This window comes from Siphateles boraxobius, unplaced genomic scaffold, assembly GCF_051911475.1.
Source record: "Siphateles boraxobius isolate OS27281-9 unplaced genomic scaffold, OSU_SipBor_1 72, whole genome shotgun sequence".
Lineage (NCBI taxonomy): Eukaryota > Metazoa > Chordata > Actinopteri > Cypriniformes > Leuciscidae > Siphateles > Siphateles boraxobius.
The window spans coordinates 1,533,770-1,557,500 of record NW_027509200.1 but is presented as its reverse complement, the minus strand read 5'-3'; the positions used below and the strand labels follow the sequence as shown (position 1 = coordinate 1,557,500).

The 23,731-nt window shown below is 42.5% G+C and overlaps 1 protein-coding gene across 7 annotated transcripts in view; it reads right to left on the bottom strand.

Annotated features, from left to right (window-relative positions):
• tada1 (transcriptional adaptor 1) overlaps window positions 1-14,771 on the bottom strand; it is an 18,796-nt gene extending 4,025 nt beyond the window's left edge. For 6 of the 7 annotated variants that reach the window (XR_013197344.1, XR_013197346.1, XR_013197342.1 and 3 more), the window contains exons 1-6: window positions 14,613-14,737; window positions 12,265-12,356; window positions 12,101-12,166; window positions 11,910-12,010; window positions 10,238-10,444; window positions 6,909-7,060 (exon numbers count right to left, since the gene is read on the bottom strand). Coding sequence is in view for 1 of the 7 variants with exons in the window: in XM_077217312.1 (XP_077073427.1) it covers window positions 6,909-7,060; window positions 10,238-10,444; window positions 11,910-12,010; window positions 12,101-12,166; window positions 12,265-12,356; window positions 14,613-14,686 (692 nt within the window). In the remaining 6 variants the exon portion in view is untranslated. Of the gene's footprint in view, window positions 1-6,908; window positions 7,061-10,237; window positions 10,445-11,909; window positions 12,011-12,100; window positions 12,167-12,264; window positions 12,357-14,612 lie in introns of all 7 variants that reach the window. The other variant, XM_077217312.1, reaches the window with a different exon arrangement.
• Window positions 14,772-23,731: the final 8,960 nt, after the last annotated feature.

Sequence of the window (23,731 nt, the reverse complement as noted above, 5' to 3'; positions counted from 1 at the left end):
GTACACTTCCTCTACTGTGCATTACTATACTCTACCTCTACTGTACACTGCCGTACTCTACCTCTACTGTGCACTACCTCTACTGTACACTGCCGTACTCTACCTCTACTGTACACTACTCTACTGTACTCTACCTCTACTGTACACTACTCTACTGTACACTACTGTACACCACCTCTACTGTACACTGCTGTACACTACTCTACTGCACTCTACCTCCACTGTACACTGCCTCTACTGTACACTGCCCCTACTGTACACTGCCGTACTCTACCTCTACTGTACCATACCTCTACTGTACCCTGCCTCTACTGTACTCTGCCTCTACTGTACTCTGCCTCTACTGTACTCTGCCTCTACTGTACTCTGCCTCTACTGTACTCTGCCTCTACTGTACTCTGCCTCTACTGTACACTGCCTCTACTGTACACTGCCTCTACTGTACACTGCCTCTACTGTACTCTGCCTCTACTGTACTCTGCCTCTACTGTACACTGCCTCTACTGTACACTGCCGTACTCTACCTCTACTGTACTCTGCCTCTACTGTACTCTACCTCTACTGTACACTGCCTCTAGTGTGCTCTGCCTCTACTGTACTCTGCCTCTACTGTACACTACCTCTACTGTACTCTGCCGTACTCTACCTCTACTGTACACTGCCTCTACTGTACACTGCCGTACTCTACCTCTACTGTACACTGCCTCTACTGTACACTACTGTACTCTACCTCTACTGTACACTGCCTTGCTCTACCTCTACTGTACTCTACCTCTACTGTACACTGCCTCTACTGTACACTGCCTCTACTGTACTCTGCCTCTACTGTACTCTGCCTCTACTGTACTCTGCCTCTACTGTACTCTGCCTCTACTGTACTCTGCCTCTACTGTACTCTGCCTCTACTGTACACTACCTCTACTGTACTCTGCCGTACTCTACCTCTACTGTACACTGCCTCTACTGTACACTGCCGTACTCTACCTCTACTGTACACTGCCTCTACTGTACACTACTGTACTCTACCTCTACTGTACACTGCCTTGCTCTACCTCTACTGTACTCTACCTCTACTGTACACTGCCTCTACTGTACACTGCCTTACTCTACCTTTACTGTACTCTGCCCCTACTGTACTCTGCCCCTACTGTACTCTGCCCCTACTGTACTCTGCCCCTACTGTACTCTGCCTCTACTGTACTCTGCCTCTACTGTACTCTGCCTCTACTGTACTCTGCCTCTACTGTACTCTGCCTCTACTGTACTCTGCCTCTACTGTACTCTGCCTCTACTGTACTCTGCCTCTACTGTACTCTGCCTCTACTGTACTCTGCCTCTACTGTACTCTGCCTCTACTGTACTCTGCCGTACTCTACCTCTACTGTACACTGCCGTACTCTACCTCTACTGTACACTGCCTCTACTGTACACTGCCGTACTCTACCTCTACTGTACACTACTGTACTCTACCTCTACTGTACACTGCCTTACTCTACCTCTACTGTACTCTACCTCTACTGTACACTGCCTCTACTGTACATTACTGTACTCTACCTCTACTGTACACTGCATCTACTGTACACTGCCTCTACTGTACACTACTGTACTCTACCTCTACTGTGCACTGCCATACACTACCTCTACTGTACACTGACTCTACTGTACACTGCCGTACTCTACCTCTACTGTACACTACCTCTACTGTACACTGCCTCTACTGTACACTGCCGTACTCTACCTCTACTGTACACTGCCTCTACTGTACACTACCTCTACTGTACACTGCCGTACACTACCTCTACTGTACTCTACCTCTACTGTACACTGCCTCTACTGTACTCTACCTCTACTGTGCACTGACTCTACTGTACACTGCCGTACTCTACCTCTACTGTACACTGCCTCTACTGTACACTGCCGTACTCTACCTCTACTGTACACTGCCTCTACTGTACACTACCTCTACTGTACACTGCCGCACACTACCTCTACTGTACTCTACCTCTACTGTACACTGCCTCTACTGTACACTGCCTCTACTGTACACTACCTCTACTGTACACTACCTCTACTGTACTCTACCTCTACTGTACACTGCCTCTACAGTACTCTACCTCTACTGTACACTGCCGTACTCTACCTCTACTGTACACTACCTCTACTGTACACTGCCGTACTCTACCTCTACTGTACACTACCTCTACTGTACTCTACCTCTACTGTACACTGCCTCTACTGTACACTGCCTCTACTGTACTCTACCTCTACTGTACTCTACCTCTACAGTACTCTACCTCTACTGTACACTGCCGTACTCTACTTCTACTGTACACTACCTCTACTGTACACTGCCGTACTCTACCTCTACTGTACACTGCCTCTACAGTACTCTACCTCTACTGTACACTGCCGTACTCTACCTCTACTGTACACTGCCGTACTCTACCTCTACTGTACACTGCCGTACTCTACCTCTACTGTACACTGCCGTACTCTACCTCTACTGTACACTACCTCTACTGTACACTGCCGTACTCTACCTCTACTGTACACTACCTCTACTATACTCTACCTCTACTGTACACTACCTCTACTATACTCTACCTCTACTGTACACTGCCTCTACTGTACTCTACCTCTACTGTACACTGCCTCTACTGTACACTACCTCTACTGTACACTGCCTCTACTGTACACTGCCGTACTCTACCTCTACTGTACACTGCCTCTACTGTACTCTACCTCTACTGTACACTGCCTCTACTGTACACTACCTCTACTGTACACTGCCGTACACTACCTCTACTGTACTCTACCTCTACTGTACACTGCCTCTACTGTACTCTACCTCTACTGCACACTACCTCTACTGTACACTGCCGTACTCTACCTCTACTGTACTCCACCTCTACTGTACACTGCCGTACTCTACCTCTACTGTACACTACCTCTACTGTACACTGGCGTACTCTACCTCTACTGTACTCTACCTCTACTGTACACTGTCCCTACTGTACTCTACCTCTACTGTACACTACCTCTACTGTACACCGCCTCTACTGTACACCGCCTCTACTGTACACCGCCTCTACTGTACACCGCCTCTACTGTACTCTGCGGAATTTTACTGTGCTCGACTGTACTGTACACTGCCATACTATACCTCTACTGTACACTGCCTCTATTGTACACTACTGTACTCCACCTCTACTGTACACAACTTTACTGTGCACTACTGTACTCCACCTGTACTGTACACAACTCTACTGTGCACTACTGTAGTACACCTCTACACTGCTGTACTCCACCTCTACTGTACACAACTCTACTGTACACTACTGCACTCCACCTCTACGGTACACTACTGTACTGTACACTACTGTATTCCACCTCTACTTCACACTACTCTACTGTACACAACTCTACTATGCACTACTGTACTCCACCTCTACGGTACACTACTGTACTGTACACTACTGTACTGTACCTCTACTGCACACTACTCTACTGTACACTACTGTACTACACCTCTACACTGCTGTACTCTACCTCTACTGTACACTACTGTTCTATACCTCTACACTGCTGTACTCCACCTCTACTGTACACTGCTTTACTCTACCTCTACTGTACACTACTGTACTACACCTCTACACTGCTGTACTCTACCTCTACTGTACACTACTGTACTCTACCTCTACTGTACACTACTGTACTATACCTCTACACTGCTGTACTCCACCTCTACTGTACACTACTGTACTCTACCTCTACTGTACACTACTGTACTATACCTCTACACTGCTGTACTCCACCTCTACTGTACACTGCTGTACTCCACCTCTACTGTACACTACTGTACTATACCTCTACACTGCTTTACTCCACCTCTACTGTACACTGCTGTACTCCACCTCTACTGTACACTACTGTACTATACCTCTACACTGCTGTACTCCACCTCTACTTTACACTGCTGTACTCTACCTCTACTGTACACTACTGTACTATACCTCTACACTGCTGTACTCCACCTCTACTGTACACTGCTGTACTACACTTCTACACTGCTGTACTCCACCTCTACACTGCTGTACTCCACCTCTACTGTACACTGCTGTACTCTACCTCTACTGTACACTACTCTAATGTACACAACTCTACTGGACACTACTGTACTACACCTCTACTGTACACAACTCTACTGTACACTACTGTATTCCACCTCTACTTCACACTACTCTACTGTACACAACTCTACTATGCACTACTGTACTCCACCTCTACGGTACACTACTGTACTGTACACTACTGTACTGTACCTCTACTGCACACTACTCTACTGTACACTACTGTACTACACCTCTACACTGCTGTACTCTACCTCTACTGTACACTACTGTACTATACCTCTACACTGCTGTACTCCACCTCTACTGTACACTGCTGTACTCTACCTCTACTGTACACTACTGTACTACACCTCTACACTGCTGTACTCTACCTCTACTGTACACTACTGTACTCTATCTCTACTGTACACTACTGTACTATACCTCTACACTGCTGTACTCCACCTCTACTGTACACTACTGTACTCTACCTCTACTGTACACTACTGTACTATACCTCTACACTGCTGTACTCCACCTCTACTGTACACTGCTGTACTCCACCTCTACTGTACACTGCTGTACTCCACCTCTACTGTACACTGCTGTACTCCACCTCTACTGTACACTACTGTACTATACCTCTACACTGCTTTACTCCACCTCTACTGTACACTGCTGTACTCCACCTCTACTGTACACTACTGTACTATACCTCTACACTGCTGTACTCCACCTCTACTGTACACTGCTGTACTCTACCTCTACTGTACACTACTGTACTATACCTCTACACTGCTGTACTCCACCTCTACTGTACACTGCTGTACTACACTTCTATACTGCTGTACTCCACCTCTACACTGCTGTACTCCACCTCTACTGTACACTGCTGTACTCTACCTCTACTGTACACTGCTGTACTCTACCTCTACTGTACACTACTGTACTATACCTCTACACTGCTTTACTCCACCTCTACTGTACACTGCTGTACTCCACCTCTACTGTACACTACTGTACTATACCTCTACACTGCTGTACTCCACCTCTACTGTACACTGCTGTACTCTACCTCTACTGTACACTACTGTACTATACCTCTACACTGCTGTACTCCACCTCTACTGTACACTGCTGTACTCCACCTCTACTGTACACTGCTGTACTCCACCTCTACTGTACACTTACACTGCTGTACTCTACCTCTACTGTACACTACTGTACTATACCTCTACACTGCTGTACTCCACCTCTACTGTACACTACTGTACTATACCTCTACACTGCTGTACTCCACCTCTACTGTACACTGCTGTACTCTACCTCTACTGTACACTACTGTACTATACCTCTACACTGCTGTACTCCACCTCTACTGTACACTGCTGTACTCCACCTCTACTGTACACTGCTGTACTATACCTCTACACTGCTTTACTCCACCTCTACTGTACACTGCTGTACTCCACCTCTACTGTACACTACTGTACTATACCTCTACACTGCTGTACTCCACCTCTACTGTACACTGCTGTACTCTACCTCTACTGTACACTACTGTACTATACCTCTACACTGCTGTACTCCACCTCTACTGTACACTGCTGTACTACACTTCTACACTGCTGTACTCCACCTCTACACTGCTGTACTCCACCTCTACACTGCTGTACTCCACCTCTACACTGCTGTACTCCACCTCTACTGTACACTGCTGTACTCCACCTCTACACTGCTGTACTCCACCTCTACTGTACACTGCTGTACTCCACCTCTACACTGCTGTACTCCACCTCTACACTGCTGTACTCCACCTCTACTGTACACTGCTGTACTCCACCTCTACACTGCTGTACTCCACCTCTACTGTACACTGCTGTACTCCACCTCTACTGTACACTGCTGTACTCCACCTCTACACTGCTGTACTCCACCTCTACACTGCTGTACTCCACCTCTACTGTACACTGCTGTACTCTACCTCTACTGTACACTACTCTAATGTACACAACTCTACTGGACACTACTGTACTACACCTCTACTGTACACAACTCTACTGTGCACTACTGTACTACACCTCCACTGTACACGACTCTACTGTACACTACTGTACTCTACCTCTACTGTACACTACTGCACACTACTCTACTGTACACTACTGTACTACACTGCTGTACTCCACCTCTACAGTACACTACTGTACTATACACTACTGTACTCTTGCTCTACTGTACACTACTGTACTACACCTCTACTGTACACTACTGTACTCTTGCTCTACTGTACACTACTGTACTACACCTCTACTGTACACTACTGTACTACACTGCTGTACTACACCTCTACTGTAACCACCTCTACTGTACACTACTGTACTATACACTACTGTACTCTTGTTCTACCATACACTACTGTACTCTTACTGTACAGTACACTACTCTACTGTACTCTATTCTACTATACACTACTGTGCAGAAGTAAATATGCATTTCCTTCAGCCTGAGGATTATTAAGTTCATTTTTGGTGTGAAAGGGCCTTTACATTTGCCAAAAATAGAAAATAAAACTTTGTTGTTATTGAAAAACAAACAAGCAATATTGAAAAACAAACAAGCAAGACCAGCCCAGGTGAGGAAAAGTAATGCAAAAGTAATGTAATGCATTATTTTTCATAAAAAGTAACGCAATTAGTTAATTTTTTGGGGAGTAAGGCACTATTGTAATGCATCACTGTTAAAAGTAACTGTCCCGAACACTGGTGCTGGGTGAGAGGTTAGAGGAAGAGGACGTGCCGTTCTGTGACGCTGAGGTAGGCCGGCAGACTGTTCTTCAGGTACGGCCGCGGCGTGACGTCACTGCCGAACGCGTACTGGAAGTGTCCGTCGCGCAGGCGGTAGCCTTTCCTCCGCGAGACCAGCGCTGTCAGGATATCCTTCAGGTGCACCTGCACAAGAGAACCAGAACTCATGAGCACATTCTTCACGTTTACTCTCTCTTCCTCAAATGCCTGATTTCTGTATTTCATTAACTATATCACAGAACTCTAATATTAAAATTATAAACATTAACAGTGGTTTCCTGTGTCCAATACAAGCAAATCTGTTTTTATAAAGTTCAATAAATGCGTGATGAAATAAAGTTAATGGGTAATTGTGTTAAACTAGATACATTTTGATGATTAATGTGCTTGAAAATGTTCATGTTTCATGACAATTTCAGCACAATTCCTCCCTAAACAAAACATGCGAATCACAATGGGCCTAAAATACGCTTTTTTTCTTGATGCAAAGTATAAATTCCTTTTTTTTTAAGTCCATGAGCCGTTTTAGCGAGATCGACCCATGAAGAGCAGCTTCCTAAGTGAGCTAGAGAGCACTGTTAAGAGTGCACGAGCTGTTATGAATGCATGAGTTATGAATCTACGAATTATGATTGCACAAGCTGTTATGAATGTAGTTGTTATGAATGCATGAGCTGTTATAAATGCATGCGTCATATATTTTTGTCATTATTTTTTGAGAATGCAAGACACACACAAACACATGCCTATCTTCATAATCCTAGTTTTGACTTCTAAAGTTGTTTGAATTCGACCCAAATCCAAAATTTCACTTGCACTGCACTGCAATATCAGTGAAAGTCCAAAGTTTCAATACTGCTCAAAATCATTTTTTATTCAAGATTAATATTTCATTGCATATAATGTGTGCCGGGTCAATAGTCTAGGATTAAGAAACCCCTAGAAAACAGTAAAAAACAACAACAACATAGGAACATTGTTTGTACATTTAAGATAGGCTGCTTAGTTTAGATTCCAATATCCAAATATGATACTAGATCTCACAGAAAAAAGGGCTTTTATTTGAGACTTTGCATTTGAACATTGCACGTTTTAAACAGGACACGCATTAGCTGAATAAACGTTAGCGAACACAAACATATTTATAGAAAATAGTTGAGAATTAATAGACAGGAGTCCAATAATAGCAAAACGAATCACTTATCCTAAAATGAATATTAAGTATAAGTTAGACGAATCTGACATATAATGAGGGCTGTGTTAACAGTAAAACATCCGTCATTTAACGAATTTTAAAAACACGGATGGATAAAACAAAATGCTTTCTGACATTTTGACAGAAAAAAAACAACCAAGAACACACTTTAAACTTAGCCTGTCAATTTTAATTTGACAATTATCTTCTCTCTCTTGTGTGAGAGAGAGCTCGCGCAGCACTGATACAACGGTACTTTTTAATCCATAAGTAACTAACGCGCTAGTTTTCATACAAAATAAATATGTAACATAATTAGGTACTTTAGTTATTATTAACACAATAACGTAACACATGCAGGCTAACGTTTCTCAACACTGAGAATGAATAAATGAACTGTTTCTCCAGACTCTCGCTTATCAGTAATCCACAAATCACAGGACTTTCATAATCACTAAACCACAGCGATTTAAATTTTATTTAGATTTATTGTTCAGCATTACTTAAGCATTTTATAATTAGCATGGTCGAATGAGGTTTTCCTCTTATCTGAGTGACCATGAATGAATGATGGAGTATTTTAAGATAATCCATGCGATTGCGATCACTCCTGTGTGATAATCAAATCCAGATTAAGTTAACTCGATACGATATTACACCTTTCCACATCCACCCCAGGCCGTTCCCCTTCAGGAGTCAGAAGTGCTGTGACGACTGTCCTGTCCTCGCTGATGAACTCAGTCAGACGGCGGGGCGCGGGAGTGGAAGAGGATCGAGCGGGATTCTTTATTGCTGCCGATTTTCAGTCTCTTTTTAATGATAGGCCTTACGCATCTGTCAATCATCCCTCGCCTGTATTTGGGGAATGAACCCAGCGCTATGACTGGTCGAACTCTTCTTTTGCTGTTGCTTGATTTGAGGACTGCGCGTGAACTAGGGCTGCATGATATTGGTAAAAAATGACATTGCGATATATATTGCGTTATAAAAAAAATTTCAGCAGATGACTTGAATAGCTCTATTTGGAAAGAATGAATCATTCTAGAATGACTGGGGTGGATTTGTCATGGAGTAAATCTGCATAGAAACTAATATGAATAGAATGTTAACTAATGTAGTTAACTAGAGTTTAATAAATGGAATCTTATTGTAAAGTGTTTCTGATTTGTTATGTCTCTTGAGTGCAGTGTTGGACAGATCAGTTGTTTTAACCATTCATTGAATTGAATCGGTTCAAAGGAGTCATTAATTCGCGAATCGGATGTGTCATTAACGGACCACGTCACACGTTGTGTGATTATCCCGGCAGATTAGGACATCGCACAACAAGATTTGTGTCAACACAGAAAACATTTCATCACTGGATAGATTTTTTTTGTTGTTTATTGAAAGTGTGGTTTATGTCATCTGAATGTGTGGAACGATTTTCAGAGAAGATAAGGCAACGTTATTTTAGCACTATTCACAACCAGCGGTAGTTCAGAAAAAAATCGAAACCGGGGCTTTCACTCTCTCTGCTCGTTCTCTCAGTTAAACAAGCGCAGCAGTCAGTCATCTATCACTCACCGGTCAAATAAGGCTTTGGCGGGACAGAAATACGCTTTAGGAAGCCTGACAAAAAACAGAGCGCAAGTTCCAGTCTTCTTGCGCTTGATGTTTAAACTGACAGGACTTGCAAATTGATAAACTCTCACTCTATGATGGTTAAACTTTGCAATTAATCTGCGAATCACAAGCGTTATGGGCCGCGGAGCTGCTGGCCCATAGCCTACTGATCATGAATCACGGATCAACTACGATCCCTATACTTGACACCGCACATCCTGCGATGTGACTATCGTGGATGCGCACATCGCGATATCGATGCTAAAACGATACATCGTGCATCCCTAGCGTGAACAGAGGCACGTCACCAGGTTTTTGCGGAGTTTAGAGTGACAAATCGTACCAGCGCACTCAAAATGCGTATCCGCTACGTTGTCATGAGTCTACGAGTTATGAATGCATGAGTTGTTATGAATGTAGTTGTTATGAATGCCTGAGCTGTTGTGACTGCATGAGGTGTTATGAATGCAGTTATGAATCTACAAGCTGTTATGAATGCCTGAGCGGTTATGACTGCTGACCTCCAGAGCACACAGCAGGCTGCTGACGGCGTCCTCGCTCACGTTGTCCAGGCCCATCTCGAAGGCGCTGACCATCATGCGCGCCTCCATCTGTCCTCTGGTGGGCAGCAGCAGCGTCTGTGCGCTGAGCCGTAGCTCCTCGTCCTCCGCCTCCCGAGGGCTGAAGGCCTGCGCCGCCTGCAGGGGGTTCTGGGGCTGGAAGCGGTGCTGCGACACACACACACAGACCACGCTTACAGCGACACACACACACAGACCACGCTAATGGTGCATTTACACCAAACGCGGAACGAGCGTCTGACACGAGTGATGTCGATGTTAAGTCGTGTTTACGCGCGTCTCGAGGTCCTGCGGCACGAATGAAGCGTTTAGTGCGGTGCGGTACATGAGAATTCACCTCGTTCATGCGAATGACGTGAATTGAGCATCTGGCACGATACGCATGAATGATTTCAAAGTCGAAGAATCTGAACTTTTGCGTCAGTCCGGGCCGAGTTAACCAATCAAGAGCCTGCTTGCTGCTTTCACGTAGTGAAGTAAATATTTTATCACATAAAAACTTGATTTCAATATATGAGACATATTAATTTTGTTTTGAATGCTATTTATTCCATTATAATCTAGATTATATGAAACATTATTATTCTAATGTAAAGACTGCCTAACTCAACCAGAGCTGCTGAGTCCATAGCCACTTTCAACGCCTGAAGACTTTCTTTTCTGAAGACGGCTGAGAAACATCTTTTTCGGCATTTATAAATTTGTAGTTTTTATAAAATTACAGTAACGTTTGTACTAGGGATGCACCGATACTGATACCAGTATCGGTATCGGGCCCGATACCAAGCTCATGTACTTGTACTCGTACTCGTAAAAATACCCCGATACCAAAGACCGATACCTCACGTATATCCTTAGCTTATATTTCTTATGAACACTCTTCCTGCAGTTATAGTGTTGCTAGATTTAATAGTACACTCTAATATTTCACTTTACACTTTCGGCTGTGATTACATTGTTACTCAGTGTTATGTTAAACATTTGTTCTGTGATTTCTTTGGCACCTTATGACAAATTTGATTGTCTTGTTGTCTGTGATTTCTTTAGCACTTTGACAACTTTGTGACAGGCAGGTAAAAATTACATTCATTATGTCCTTGGTTTTGCCCTCTGGAGGTTATTGGACTCTGTGAAATTTGGGCTTTGAAAATTTGTGATAAGCACAATAAGAATTATTTATTTTTTTAGGTTTATTTAAGTTGTTGAAAATAAAGATGCTGATTTGTTCATTAGTCTCATTGTGTTGTTCTTAGAAAATTGCCACATAAAACGAGAACCCCCCCAGTACAACAGGCATCGGTATCGGTATCGGCGAGTACCGGGAAAAAAATATCGGTACTCGTACTCGACCCTTAAAAAGTGGTATCGGTGCATCCCTAGTTTGTACTACAGGCAATAAAAGACACAATCATAGAAAATAAGAGGAAATAAAAAGCCACATTACGTTCAGGCAAATATTGAAGTATATGAGCTTAACAGCCATGAGAATAAACTCACATTGCATCAAATCATGAGGGTTCAACTCCTTTATGCACAGTATCATTTCTTTTTCACTAAGTGAGACATATATGTGTGAATATGGTAATGATGTGAGTGAGAAAACAGAACTAACATCGAATTTCTGCCGAACGGAGGGAAACTTCTTCTTGCCTCGGTTGGGTTTTCCTGGTTTAGATGCGGATCCGCCGGTCCACTGCAGCGCCCCCGCGCCCTCTGCACACACACACACACACACACATCAGCCACACACACACACACACAGTAAACCCCTGCTGAGCAGCAGATGTGCGAGTGCTGGAGTACCTGAGGTGGACACGATGATCTGGCAGCGGGTGAGAATGGCCAGCAGGAAGTCATTGTGCACATGGACTGTGGAGGGAAACACACAAGCGTGAGCTGCAGGCGATGAGGTCAGCACCAGCCCTACATGACACGCATGACCTTACCGTGGTCCTGCGTGACCTTACCGTGGTCCTGGGTCAGCAGGCGCCGGGCCTCCGTGTCAAACTCCTCCTTGCTGATCTTCTGCTTGAACCACAGCTTCAGATTGGCCCAGTAACTGAGAACGAGAGCAGCTCATGAACACACACGCAGAGAAACATCAGTGTGAACGGACACACACACACACACGCAGAGAAACATAAGTGTGAACGGACACACACACACACACACACACACACGCAGAGAAACATCAGTGTGAACGGACACACACACACACGCAGAGAAACATCAGTGTGAACGGACACACACACACACGCAGAGAAACATAAGTGTGAACGGACACACACACACACGCAGAGAAACATCAGTGTGAACGGACACACACACACACGCAGAGAAACATAAGTGTGAACGGACACACACACACACACACACACACACGCAGAGAAACATAAGTGTGAACGGACACACACACACACACACACACACACGCAGAGAAACATCAGTGTGAATGGAGACACACACACACACAGAGAAACATCAGTGTGAATGGACACACACACACACACACACGCAGAAAAACATCAGTGTGAATGGAGACACACACACACACACACACACGCAGAAAAACATCAGTGTGAATGGAGACACACACACACACACACACACACGCAGAGAAACATAAGTGTGAACGGACACACACACACACACACACACACACACACGCAGAAAAACATCAGTGTGAATGGAGACACACACACACACACAGAGAAACATCAGTGTGAATGGACACACACACACACACACACGCAGAAAAACATCAGTGTGAATGGAGACACACACACACACACACACACACACACACACACACACACACACACACACGCAGAAAAACATCAGTGTGAATGGAGACACACACACACACACACGCAGAAAAACATCAGTGTGAATGGAGACACACACACACACAGAGAAACATCAGTGTGAATGGACACACACACACACACACACGCAGAAAAACATCAGTGTGAATGGAGACACACACACACACACACGCAGAAAAACATCAGTGTGAATGGAGACACACACACACACAGAGAAACATCAGTGTGAATGGACACACACACACACACACACGCAGAAAAACATCAGTGTGAATGGAGACACACACACACACACACACACACACACACACACACACACACACGCAGAAAAACATCAGTGTGAATGGAGACACACACACACACACACACACAGAGAAACATCAGTGTGAATGGAGACACACACACACACTGAGAGAAATCATCAGCAGTTGAAAAATATGACAGTCATTTCGATATTTTAATCTCATAAATTAGTGTGTCAATTTGGAATTCATTATATTTCAACACTTTCTCATAATTATGACTTGGAATATCATAATTTTTACATTTTGTCAATTATGACTTTCAACTCTTTATCTCATAATTATTATGAAATACGACCTATGAGTATATCATAAATTCAGCTTTTTGTCAATTATGACAGTAACATTATATCAAATTCAACTTTGTCAATTATGACTGTCTAAACTTTTTTTTATATAATGACTCAGAATATCATGATTTTCACATTTTATCTCATAATTTTGACTAGTATATTAGAAATCCAACTAGTCATAATTGATTTGTCACAATTTCAATGTGTTATATCTTAGATTTTAATTAAGATTTGCCAAAGCATGATTTATCTCTCTTTATTTATTTGAACACGTGAATAAATACAAGAATATGTGAAATATTGACGTGTTTTCATTTTATTCTGTGTGCTGTGACTCAAATTTAGCTCTGCAATCACAGTCAGTTTGAAATGTGTTTTCAACTAAGTTAGATCCATCCAACCATGCAGAGTATTTAAGCGGTGAAATTATATTTCCATTTATGTTATATTAAAACCCAAACAACATACAGTTAACGTGAGACTTCCAGACTTTGATTTTAAATGTTATAAAAGTGCTAAAAATGATCTTTAAAACAAAGTTTGCATCTCAATTAATGGCAGAAAAGCTCATATTCGCCGAATATTCAAACACTGTCATTAAAATTACTGTGTAGCATCAGAAGACACAAAAGAAAAGTGTTGTTAATAAAACTTAACAGTTACTCGATCAGTGTTTACAGTCATCGCTCATTTAGAAGCGGACACATGTTAATATCGCTGAGCCAATGACTGAAGCTTTTACTGCACTAAACACTCACTGTTTGACACTATTTACCGCTCTAAACACTCACTGTTAGACATTATTAACCGCTCTAAACACTCACTGTTTGACATTATTAACCGCTCTAAACACTCACTGTTTGACATTATTAACCGTTCGCTCATAGACACTCACTGTTTGACATTATCTCCGATAGCATCGGTTAAATTCTTCTTGGCGATCTCTAGTTCACTCGCATGAGCGGCCATTGTTACACCGGAAGCTGCGATGACGCGTTCTTCTTCTTCTGTTCGTTACAGACCATCGCACGGTTCACAGCGCCCCCTACTGTATGTTGATCCCTATATTTATTCTCCAGTTTCATATAAACATTCAACTAATGCCCTATAACTTCCAACTGATTATTTCCTGTTTCTAGTATCTAGTGTTTAAAATCCCATTTCCTTCCAGTCTTTATAAACCAGCCTTTAAGTTATTTTCTTTCTTCCCCAAATTTCCCACGGTTTATTTTTCTCTCCCTTCTCTTTTTGATTGACAGCTGCTGCTTGTGCATCAACTGGTCAGTTTGACAGTAATTTAACAAGTCTAATATGTGAAAGCAGCTGATAAAAATGATAGATTAGAATGGAAAACAAATAGCTGGATGTTGTTAAACATAAACATGTTTTTTAACTACATCTGCATGACACAATATAACCTGAAGATTTGCTGTAACAAAAATACAGATTTGCATTGTTTAAACGGAAGGTGTCAGAATAACCAGATTGAAACCGCTACTGACAGCTGATCTTGCAGTGGATAGCGCTCATCTGTGCCAGCAGGGGGCGCACTGCACACGACTGACTCCAGTCAGGCAATACCAACACAGCTGTTCATTAGAAATGAGTGCATTTGTGCACATATCTATTATTTCGGAAAGCAGAATCCGCTAAAGCAAATTGTGGGGTAAATCTGAGCTGTTCAGATGTATTAAAGCTCTTGTGCAGTAAAAACTGCTCACAGTGGCCTCAGCTGAAGCATCTTTCTGCATTTGTGACCTGGTGAAGTCTGTATTAAAGAAGCTTCTGTGAGGTGAGCTAATCCTGAAGTTAATTTGCTTGACATGAAGAGTTTGTGAGAGGAATGATGCCGGACACATGAGTTTGCAGAAAGGTGCTGAATACTGCCGAGGGAAGCATCTGATTGGTGGAGTATGATGGAACAAGTGGGTCCTGTCACTGTCAAGGAAAATTATGAAAACATTATTAGCTCTTTTCTTTTTTAGCTAGATTTGCTGACTCTCAGATTGATTAAAAGCTTTTAGGAAACAGTGTTCGTAAAATATTGTAATTCCTCAGTGTACAAAATGTATTCAAAAAAACAAATGAATTCTGTAAATAAATTATCTAAAGGGTCTGAAATATCAAGAGGAAGAAGAGGAGGAAGATGCAGAATCGTATGGAAGCTTGTTACTGCCATAGAATAAAAAGTGAAACAGTGAATTGCAACTTTTTATCTCACAATTCGAGCGACCGAGGTGGAGCCAGGGTGCCGGAAGACTGAGGTGGTTTTTTGTCAAAAAGTTGTTCATCAAAAACGAGTTCGTTTTTAGAAAGAAATGGTATCTGGGAGGATTTTCAATCAGGATTTAGACCGTATCATAGCACTTAGACTGCTCTCATTAGTCACAAATGATTTGCTCTCTCTCTATTAGTGTTACTTGATCTTAGTGCTGCATTTGACACTATCGACCACAACATTCTCTTAAATAGACTCTAAAACTATGTTGGCATTAGTGGAATTGCATTAGCATGGTTTAAATCATATTTATCTGACCGTTATCAGTTTGTAATAGTAAATGAAGAGATGTCTTATCGATCACGAGTTCAGTATGGCGTACCACAAGGCTCAGTGCTAGGACCGCTGCTGTTCACTCTGTACATGCTACCTTTAGGAGATATCATTAGGAAACATGGAATTAGCTTTCACTGTTATGCTGATGATACTCAGATCTATATTTCTTCCAAACCTAACGAAACTCACCAATTCACAAAATTAACGGAATGCATAGTTGATATAAAAAATTGGATGACTAGTAATTTCCTACTACTAAATTCTGAAAAAACAGAGATTCTAATTATTGGACCAAAAACTTCCTCACATAATAACCTAGAATACTGTCTAACACTTGATGCTGCTCTGTCAAGTCCTCGTCGTCGGTTAGGAACCTGTGTGTGTGTGTGTGTGTGTGTGTGTGTGTGTGTGTGTGTGTGTGTGTGTGTGTGTGTGTGTGTGTGTGTGTGTGTGTGTGTGGCATGGTAAACCCTACCTTAGGTCCCCATAAGGATGGCAATATCTGAAATCCTTGTTCGTGTGGGGACATTTTTTGTTTCCCCATGAGGAAAACAGCTTATAAATCATACTAAGTGATGTTTTTTGAAAATGTAAAAATGCAGAAAGTTTTCTGTGATGGGTAGGTTTAGGGGTAGGGTTAGTGTACAGGAATAGAATATATAGTTTGTACAGTATAAAAATAATTGTCTGTGAAAAGTCCCCATAAAACATGGAAACACTACATGTGTGTGTGTGTGTCACGGGTCACCATCTATTTCTGCACTACAGTCCCCAGAATCCTCTTTGGCGCACCTGCAATCACTTTCCCCTAAATTATCACCTGCACCTGGTTACAATCAATTACCTCATCACCCAGCTCTATAAAACTCTCACGGATACCTCAGTCATTGTCAAGCCTCCAACAGGAACAGACCCAAACCCAGTCACTAAGAAACTCTCTGTGTCATTCAGCAGCAAGTAATGTAACGTATACTTACCTTTAGTATACTAACCTGTCTATCCATGTTCTGATGTCCTCAGGATCCACGCTACGGTCCCTGCCCGGTCCTGAACCCATGTATCCTTCCTGAATATAGTTCGCCTATGGATAACCTGAAAGAAAGAAAGCAAGTATCACAGAACTGAGTTAGTTTGATGTAAAGCACACTGAAGAGGACCTGCTCACCTGAAAGTCTACACGTCAGAGTATCTTCCTTCTATTCACCTTTGAGCACGCACCTTGTATGTGACTAAATAAAGTTTATGTTCATTTACTTACCTCTGTCTCCGAGCCTGTATCCTGACAGTGTGTGTGTGTGTGTGCTCTTTGATACCAATCTTTCATTTGAAAGTCACATATCTAGTATCTGTATAACTGCATTTTTTCATCTTAAAAATAAAGTCATCATTAAATTTCATCATTAAATAAACTTCTAAATTACGTCATATGCTCTCAATTAAAAATGCAGAACAATTAGTTCATGCGTTCATGACATCAAGGCTAGATTATTGTAATGCTGTACTGGGTGGTTGCCCTGCACGCTTAATAAACAAACTACAGCTGGTCCAAAACGCAGCCACTAGAGTTCTTACCAGAGCCAGGAAGTACGACCATATTAGCCCGGTTCTGTCAACACTGCATTGGCTCCCTATTAAACATCGTATAAATTTGAAAATATTGCTGATTACTTACAAAGCACTAAATGGTTTAGCTCCGCAGTACTTGAGCGAGCTCTTAACGCATTATAGTCCTTCACGTCTATTGCAATCTCAAAGTTCCGGCCAGTTGATAATGACCAAAACTTTGGAACAATCTTCCTAACATTGTCCGGGAAGCAGACACAGTCTGTCAGTTCAAATCTAGACTAAAAACACATCTCTTTGGCTTAGCATACACCTAACACACTATAGACTTCTACAATTCAATGTTAGGCTGCATAGTTTAGATCAGCCGGAACCGGTGAACACTTCCCATAAATCCTGATGTACTTGGTACATCATAAGAAGGAGGGCATTGACTTCAGGCTTCAGGCTGTTTCTGTTTCCGTTTTTTCTGTTAGAACGGTGTCGTGTTAGCGGCCCCTAAGTTAATAACTAACGATCTTTGCAACGGAAGTGAATCAATCAAAACTAAGTGGCTGGTTACATGACACCGTTTTCAACTAAAAACAGAAAACTTTTAATGAGTTTTGGCCGTTTGTTTACACGACAACAGCATTTTGGGTGCCTGAAAACGCAAAGTTTTGAAAACGGGTTAACATGTAAAAAACGCGAACCTCTGAAGACAATGACGTCATGCACATGCGTATTTCGTGTTCAGTCTATTATGTTTCATTGCCATCTACTGGCCTGGCAGCAGAATACTGCATATTTTTATTGTTTTCGTGGATCCGTGTGAACGGGGATCGTTTTGACATTGATGTCGTCTGTACGCGAAAAACTCAAAGAAAAAAATCTCCGTTTTAAGCATATCGTTGTTGTGTAAATATCCCCTAACTTTAGCTGGACAATAACTTTATTCTAGAGCTGCTGAAAAGCCAAAACAATCTCTGTTACTTGAATTTCCTATTATCACTGTAAAGGTGCTTTGAAACAATCTATATTGTTAAAAGAAATATATAAATGAAGGTGACTTGACTTGACTTGACCAATGGTGCACTGAAAGAGCACCCAGTCCACAGATTCTGGAAATGTCCCTTGAGGACCATCTCTGGGCAGTCATGCTTTCATCTGTGGATTAAGACCTGCCCGGAAAATCATGCAGAGTCTGTTTGTCAAGATCTGAAAAACTCTGCATGTGCTCCTCAAGGAATCGATCCTCCTGTAAGAGAAGGAGGATCTGAACAGCCAGCAAGGAATAGACCTACAGACTAATGCATTCACGCCATGTCGTAATTGCTGTTGTCTCAATATGACAACACGTGACGTTATATTCAGAGCTGTTCACATTTTCGGACTGGGAATTCTGCATTTCTATGGCACCACTATCAACAACTAAGTAAATCTGCTCCAGTCATGTGGTTCAAGTAGGACCTCTCATACAATCTTACAAGCTGTAATTACAAGCTTTTCAAACGTTCACGTAATTGCGGTAATTACGTCATGGTGTGAACGCACATTAAGTGAAGGAAGAAAACAAGAAAGAGGTGGAGTTAATAAATTAACAAATGCGTAACTATGGAAACTAATGGCAACATTCTAGAAACCTTTACAACTACTGAACAGGAACACAGAACACAAGAACTAACACAGGTAAAACAGAAACCTCATGAAACGATATTTCACAATTCTGTCTTCTTGCAATTTTAGAGTTTATAGAGTTTATAACTTGCAATTCTGACATTTTTCTTGAAATTCTGAGTTTACATACAACCTTGGGATTGTGAGCAATACAGTTATAATTGTGATTACCTTTTTTATTTTTTTATTCCATGGCAGAAACAAGCTTTCAGAGACTAGGCATAGTACATCTCACACACACACACACACACACACACACACACACACACACACACACACGCGCGCACGCACGCACGCACGCACGCACACACACACACACACACACACACACACACACACACACACACACACACACACACACACACACAGACACACACTTACAAACTCACACATACTCACACACACACACACACACACTTACAAACTCACACATACTCACACACACAAACACACACACCACAGGATTGCGGATTTTTATCTTGTAAGTGACTCAGATCAAGCACAATTTTTACATTCGAATAAATTCCTCATGATAAATCGTGTCCCGCTCTCCATATTGCTGATGGAATAGTGCATTGACAGCAGAAACATGGGTTTCAATTGCAGTTGTGATTGACGCTCTTGCTGTAATGACAGCAAGGACACTGACTGATCTCTGCACTGTTTCCTTCAGATCAGTTCAGTATTGAGTGACTTCATTATCATCTCACCTGTGTGTTGAAGTAACACACATCTTTCACAGACTCCAGAGAGACCATGAGTGTTTCCACAGCATCTCTCAGCTCTTACACTCACAAAGGCTCTCTTCAGCCGGTGTGTGTGTGCGTGTGTGGTCTCTGCATACGGGCCAAAGATGTCGCCTCGCTCGCAGCATCAGCTCCTGAGAGTCCACGTCTGCTCAAACTGCCCCGGCTCGGCTGAAAGAGGCTTTTCCTCTCTGGAAACACTGGATCACACTGTGTGCTGAGGCTCAACACGGCTATGCTAATCTGAGGTTTGCAGGTCTGCGTGTGGATGCTCTCAGGTGTGTGTATAAATGACTGTGAGCGTTACTCGTGTGCTGCAGAAAGACAGGAGAACCATTTAGACGTACAGTAGTGAAGAACATCTGACTGCGCTACAAAATACACACTATGTGATGGTGTCGTGAGATCATGTGTGTTGGTCAGACGCACCACTTTCACCTGCTGAAACTGAGAAGAAGCAGAAATCCACACAGACACTCATTGAAGGAGGAACTGAAGTCAAATCATACACAGAGCAGAAGATCAGGAGCAACTCTTTACACACCAGACAGACAGGAATAAAACACACAGAAACACACATGGCACTGATTGTTAAACACCCAATGCTCCAGTTGAACAAAAACAGAGTATTGAACCTATAAACCCTATTGTGGGATTTCTCTCCACCATCTATATTGCAATAAACACTCAATAAAGGCGTGTTGAAGTTTCCGTGGTGCATGTTATTGCTCTCTTGGCTGTTTTTCAGTCCATTTGATTGTGAGTTTGAGAAGACGCTGTTAAAATGCTCAAGTTTAATTTAGTTTAAAGTGTCTGTACTTTTCCCACATTGTATGTGACAGTAAATCAGCTGTGATGGACTGACTAGTGTTTCCCCGTGGGCAGCCTGAGGCGCTGGGATGATGGTCATATAAGATAAACCCTCTGATGACTCCTTCTCCTTCATGTGACGGTGGACTGTTTCTCACACCGAGAACAACACAGGTCTGGATCCCTCAGTGCTTTTCATTCCTGACAAGCTGTCAAGAGTTTCTTTGCATTTTTGAGAGCCAGAGAATGAAATATGAATGGCAAGTTTTAATCAAAAGCCTTTTGTAACGTATGATTATGGCAGCAGTGAAACCCACCCAACTCTCGTCATGTGAATGTGTGCGGTTGAGAGGTACAGACACTACGGTAGTGAGGGTCACATGACAGGAACAGGACGGGTTTTAGACGCCAAGTTGCTTTTGCAATAACATTATAAGTACTGTCTGCATTTCCAAAGTATGGGAGCTTGAAAAATATGGGAAAAAAATGATAAATGTGACTTTATACCTCATATTAGTACATTTTGCTGTGTTTTATTGGGTGTTTGTGGTTGATGGATCAGACACTGAGCTGGTGAACTACAGTTACTGCAAAGGATCGTGTGCTTTAGCAGGAGCTGGACTGATGAAGCAGAAGAAAAACACACACAACAACCACAGATATTTGGCCCGTTTCCCTCCCAGCCGTTCCTCTCACACACTTTCCACAGCGGTTCCTCTCACACACTTTCCCCTGCGCCGCCTGGATCTCAGCAATGTTTCTCATTGTGCTTGATCTGTTCTTCTGCTCCACCAAAATAACCTCTGATTCCTCCAGACGGGAGAAGCCAAAGCTTTATTTCCCCTGTATGTGTGTTAAAGCACACGTCTGGACGTTCCCAGAATCTCTGTTCGATCAGAATGAACAGCATGACTATAATTAAAGAACATTTTGCTGACGTTCCCATTGAGGTATTATTTCTGAACATTCAAAACATCCAGTTTATTAATGTTTTAAATATGTGTTCTCTCGGTCACATGATTGTTAATGTAACGGGATTAGGTGATTGACAGTAATATTGGCCTATCAGCAAATGGTACTTCCCATTTAAAGGCTGATTGGTTGTCAACCGGGATGCGTCACGTCCGTCTTCCCCTGTTTGTTTGCTCGTGTCCATGGTGGCTGTAGCTTTATGTGTTGGTGCTGTTGCTCATTCGCGCTGCCTGGTGGATGTGCTATTGATCGCCGTGCAGGTATGTTTATTGTTAAGAGCTCGATATATAGTGTTGTGTGGGTTTAACACTCCTTTTGCGCACTAAATAGGCGTGATTCCCTGTATTCCATTGTGCTATCGATGGGCATGACTGTGACCAATCCGTGGCTATAAAGTGTGCTATCTGACATAATATCCTGATGGATTCTCCCTCTCGTTCTCTGCTGAGATTTGTTGTTGCTGTTGTCACGCTGTTAAAGCGCGGCGGTTGATACAGTCGCGCCGATGCGATCATCATAACAACCAGGGGACTGCTCGCTCTCCGTCGTGAATTGTTTGTGGCTGCTCACGCTGTCAAAGCGCTGCCGTTGATAGCCGCGCTGACGTGATCATCACCATAACAACCAGGGGACTGCTCGTTTGATTCTTTTATCGTGTCGTTCTAGTGCCCTACTTCATATGTTTTTTTGTTTTGTTTCTTGGATTTAACTCTTTTTTCTTTTTCTGCTTTTATTTAAAACAACCAACGAAGTGGTTATCTGGATGTATGTGATGTGAGATCCATTAATGTTATCCCGTTTGGGTGTGTGAACATCTACTGAGTGAAATTGCTTTTCAATAATCTCCCAGATCAACTCGTTGATCCTTTTAGATCATTGGTTTTTCTTTTTCTTATTTTGTAATGTCTGTTTACACTCTTTATGGTTATTTCTATGTTCATTTGTATAGTTTCTTTTTGTTCTTATTTTTCTACTGCAGGAGCTGGGGTCCCACGGCTGGAGTGCTGTTCTTCCTTGTGGTGGTGGTTCTTTCTTATCGTGTGCAGTGTACACTTGAGTGTGATAGTGTGATTAGGCTGCACGGGTGTGTGTGCGCGTGAACGTGTGCCCCGTAACACCGAACTCCACAGTGATTCCTCTTCGTTTGGAGCCCCAGCCCTGCTGTTATAATTTGGGTACTTGCTTTGCAGCTATATATTGTTATACTGGTTTGTTTGTTTCTTTAATCTGAAGTGGGGTTGTTAGTGGTTGATGTGGGTCTTAGTGTCCAACATTTTTAATCATTTTTTGTATTAATAAACCTTTGTACTTTTGTATTATACTCACGTCTCTTGTCTAACTTTAGGAGGGAACTGAACCTGTGTGCTTTGCTCAATATTTAGTATTTTCCCTGAGTTTAACTCCCAGGGTGGCGTAGTCGGACTTCTTTATTGATAAATCAACTTGAGCTTGTGTCTCAACCGCACCCACTCGCTGATAGGCCAATATTAATGTCAATCCCATAATCCCGTTACATTCCACCACCAGTTTCTGCAACGTCGCCCCGACGGTGAACCAGGCCGAAACAGGGTACCATCTGTACTGCTCACTATTCGGGACACTGAACCAGTACCCACTGCTCGAGGAAGGTGATGCCTATTAGAGTGCTGACCTGCAGTTCTCCGCCCAGTCCTTCTCACCATAACTTCACCATCCTCTAGGGAGTTAGAAGGC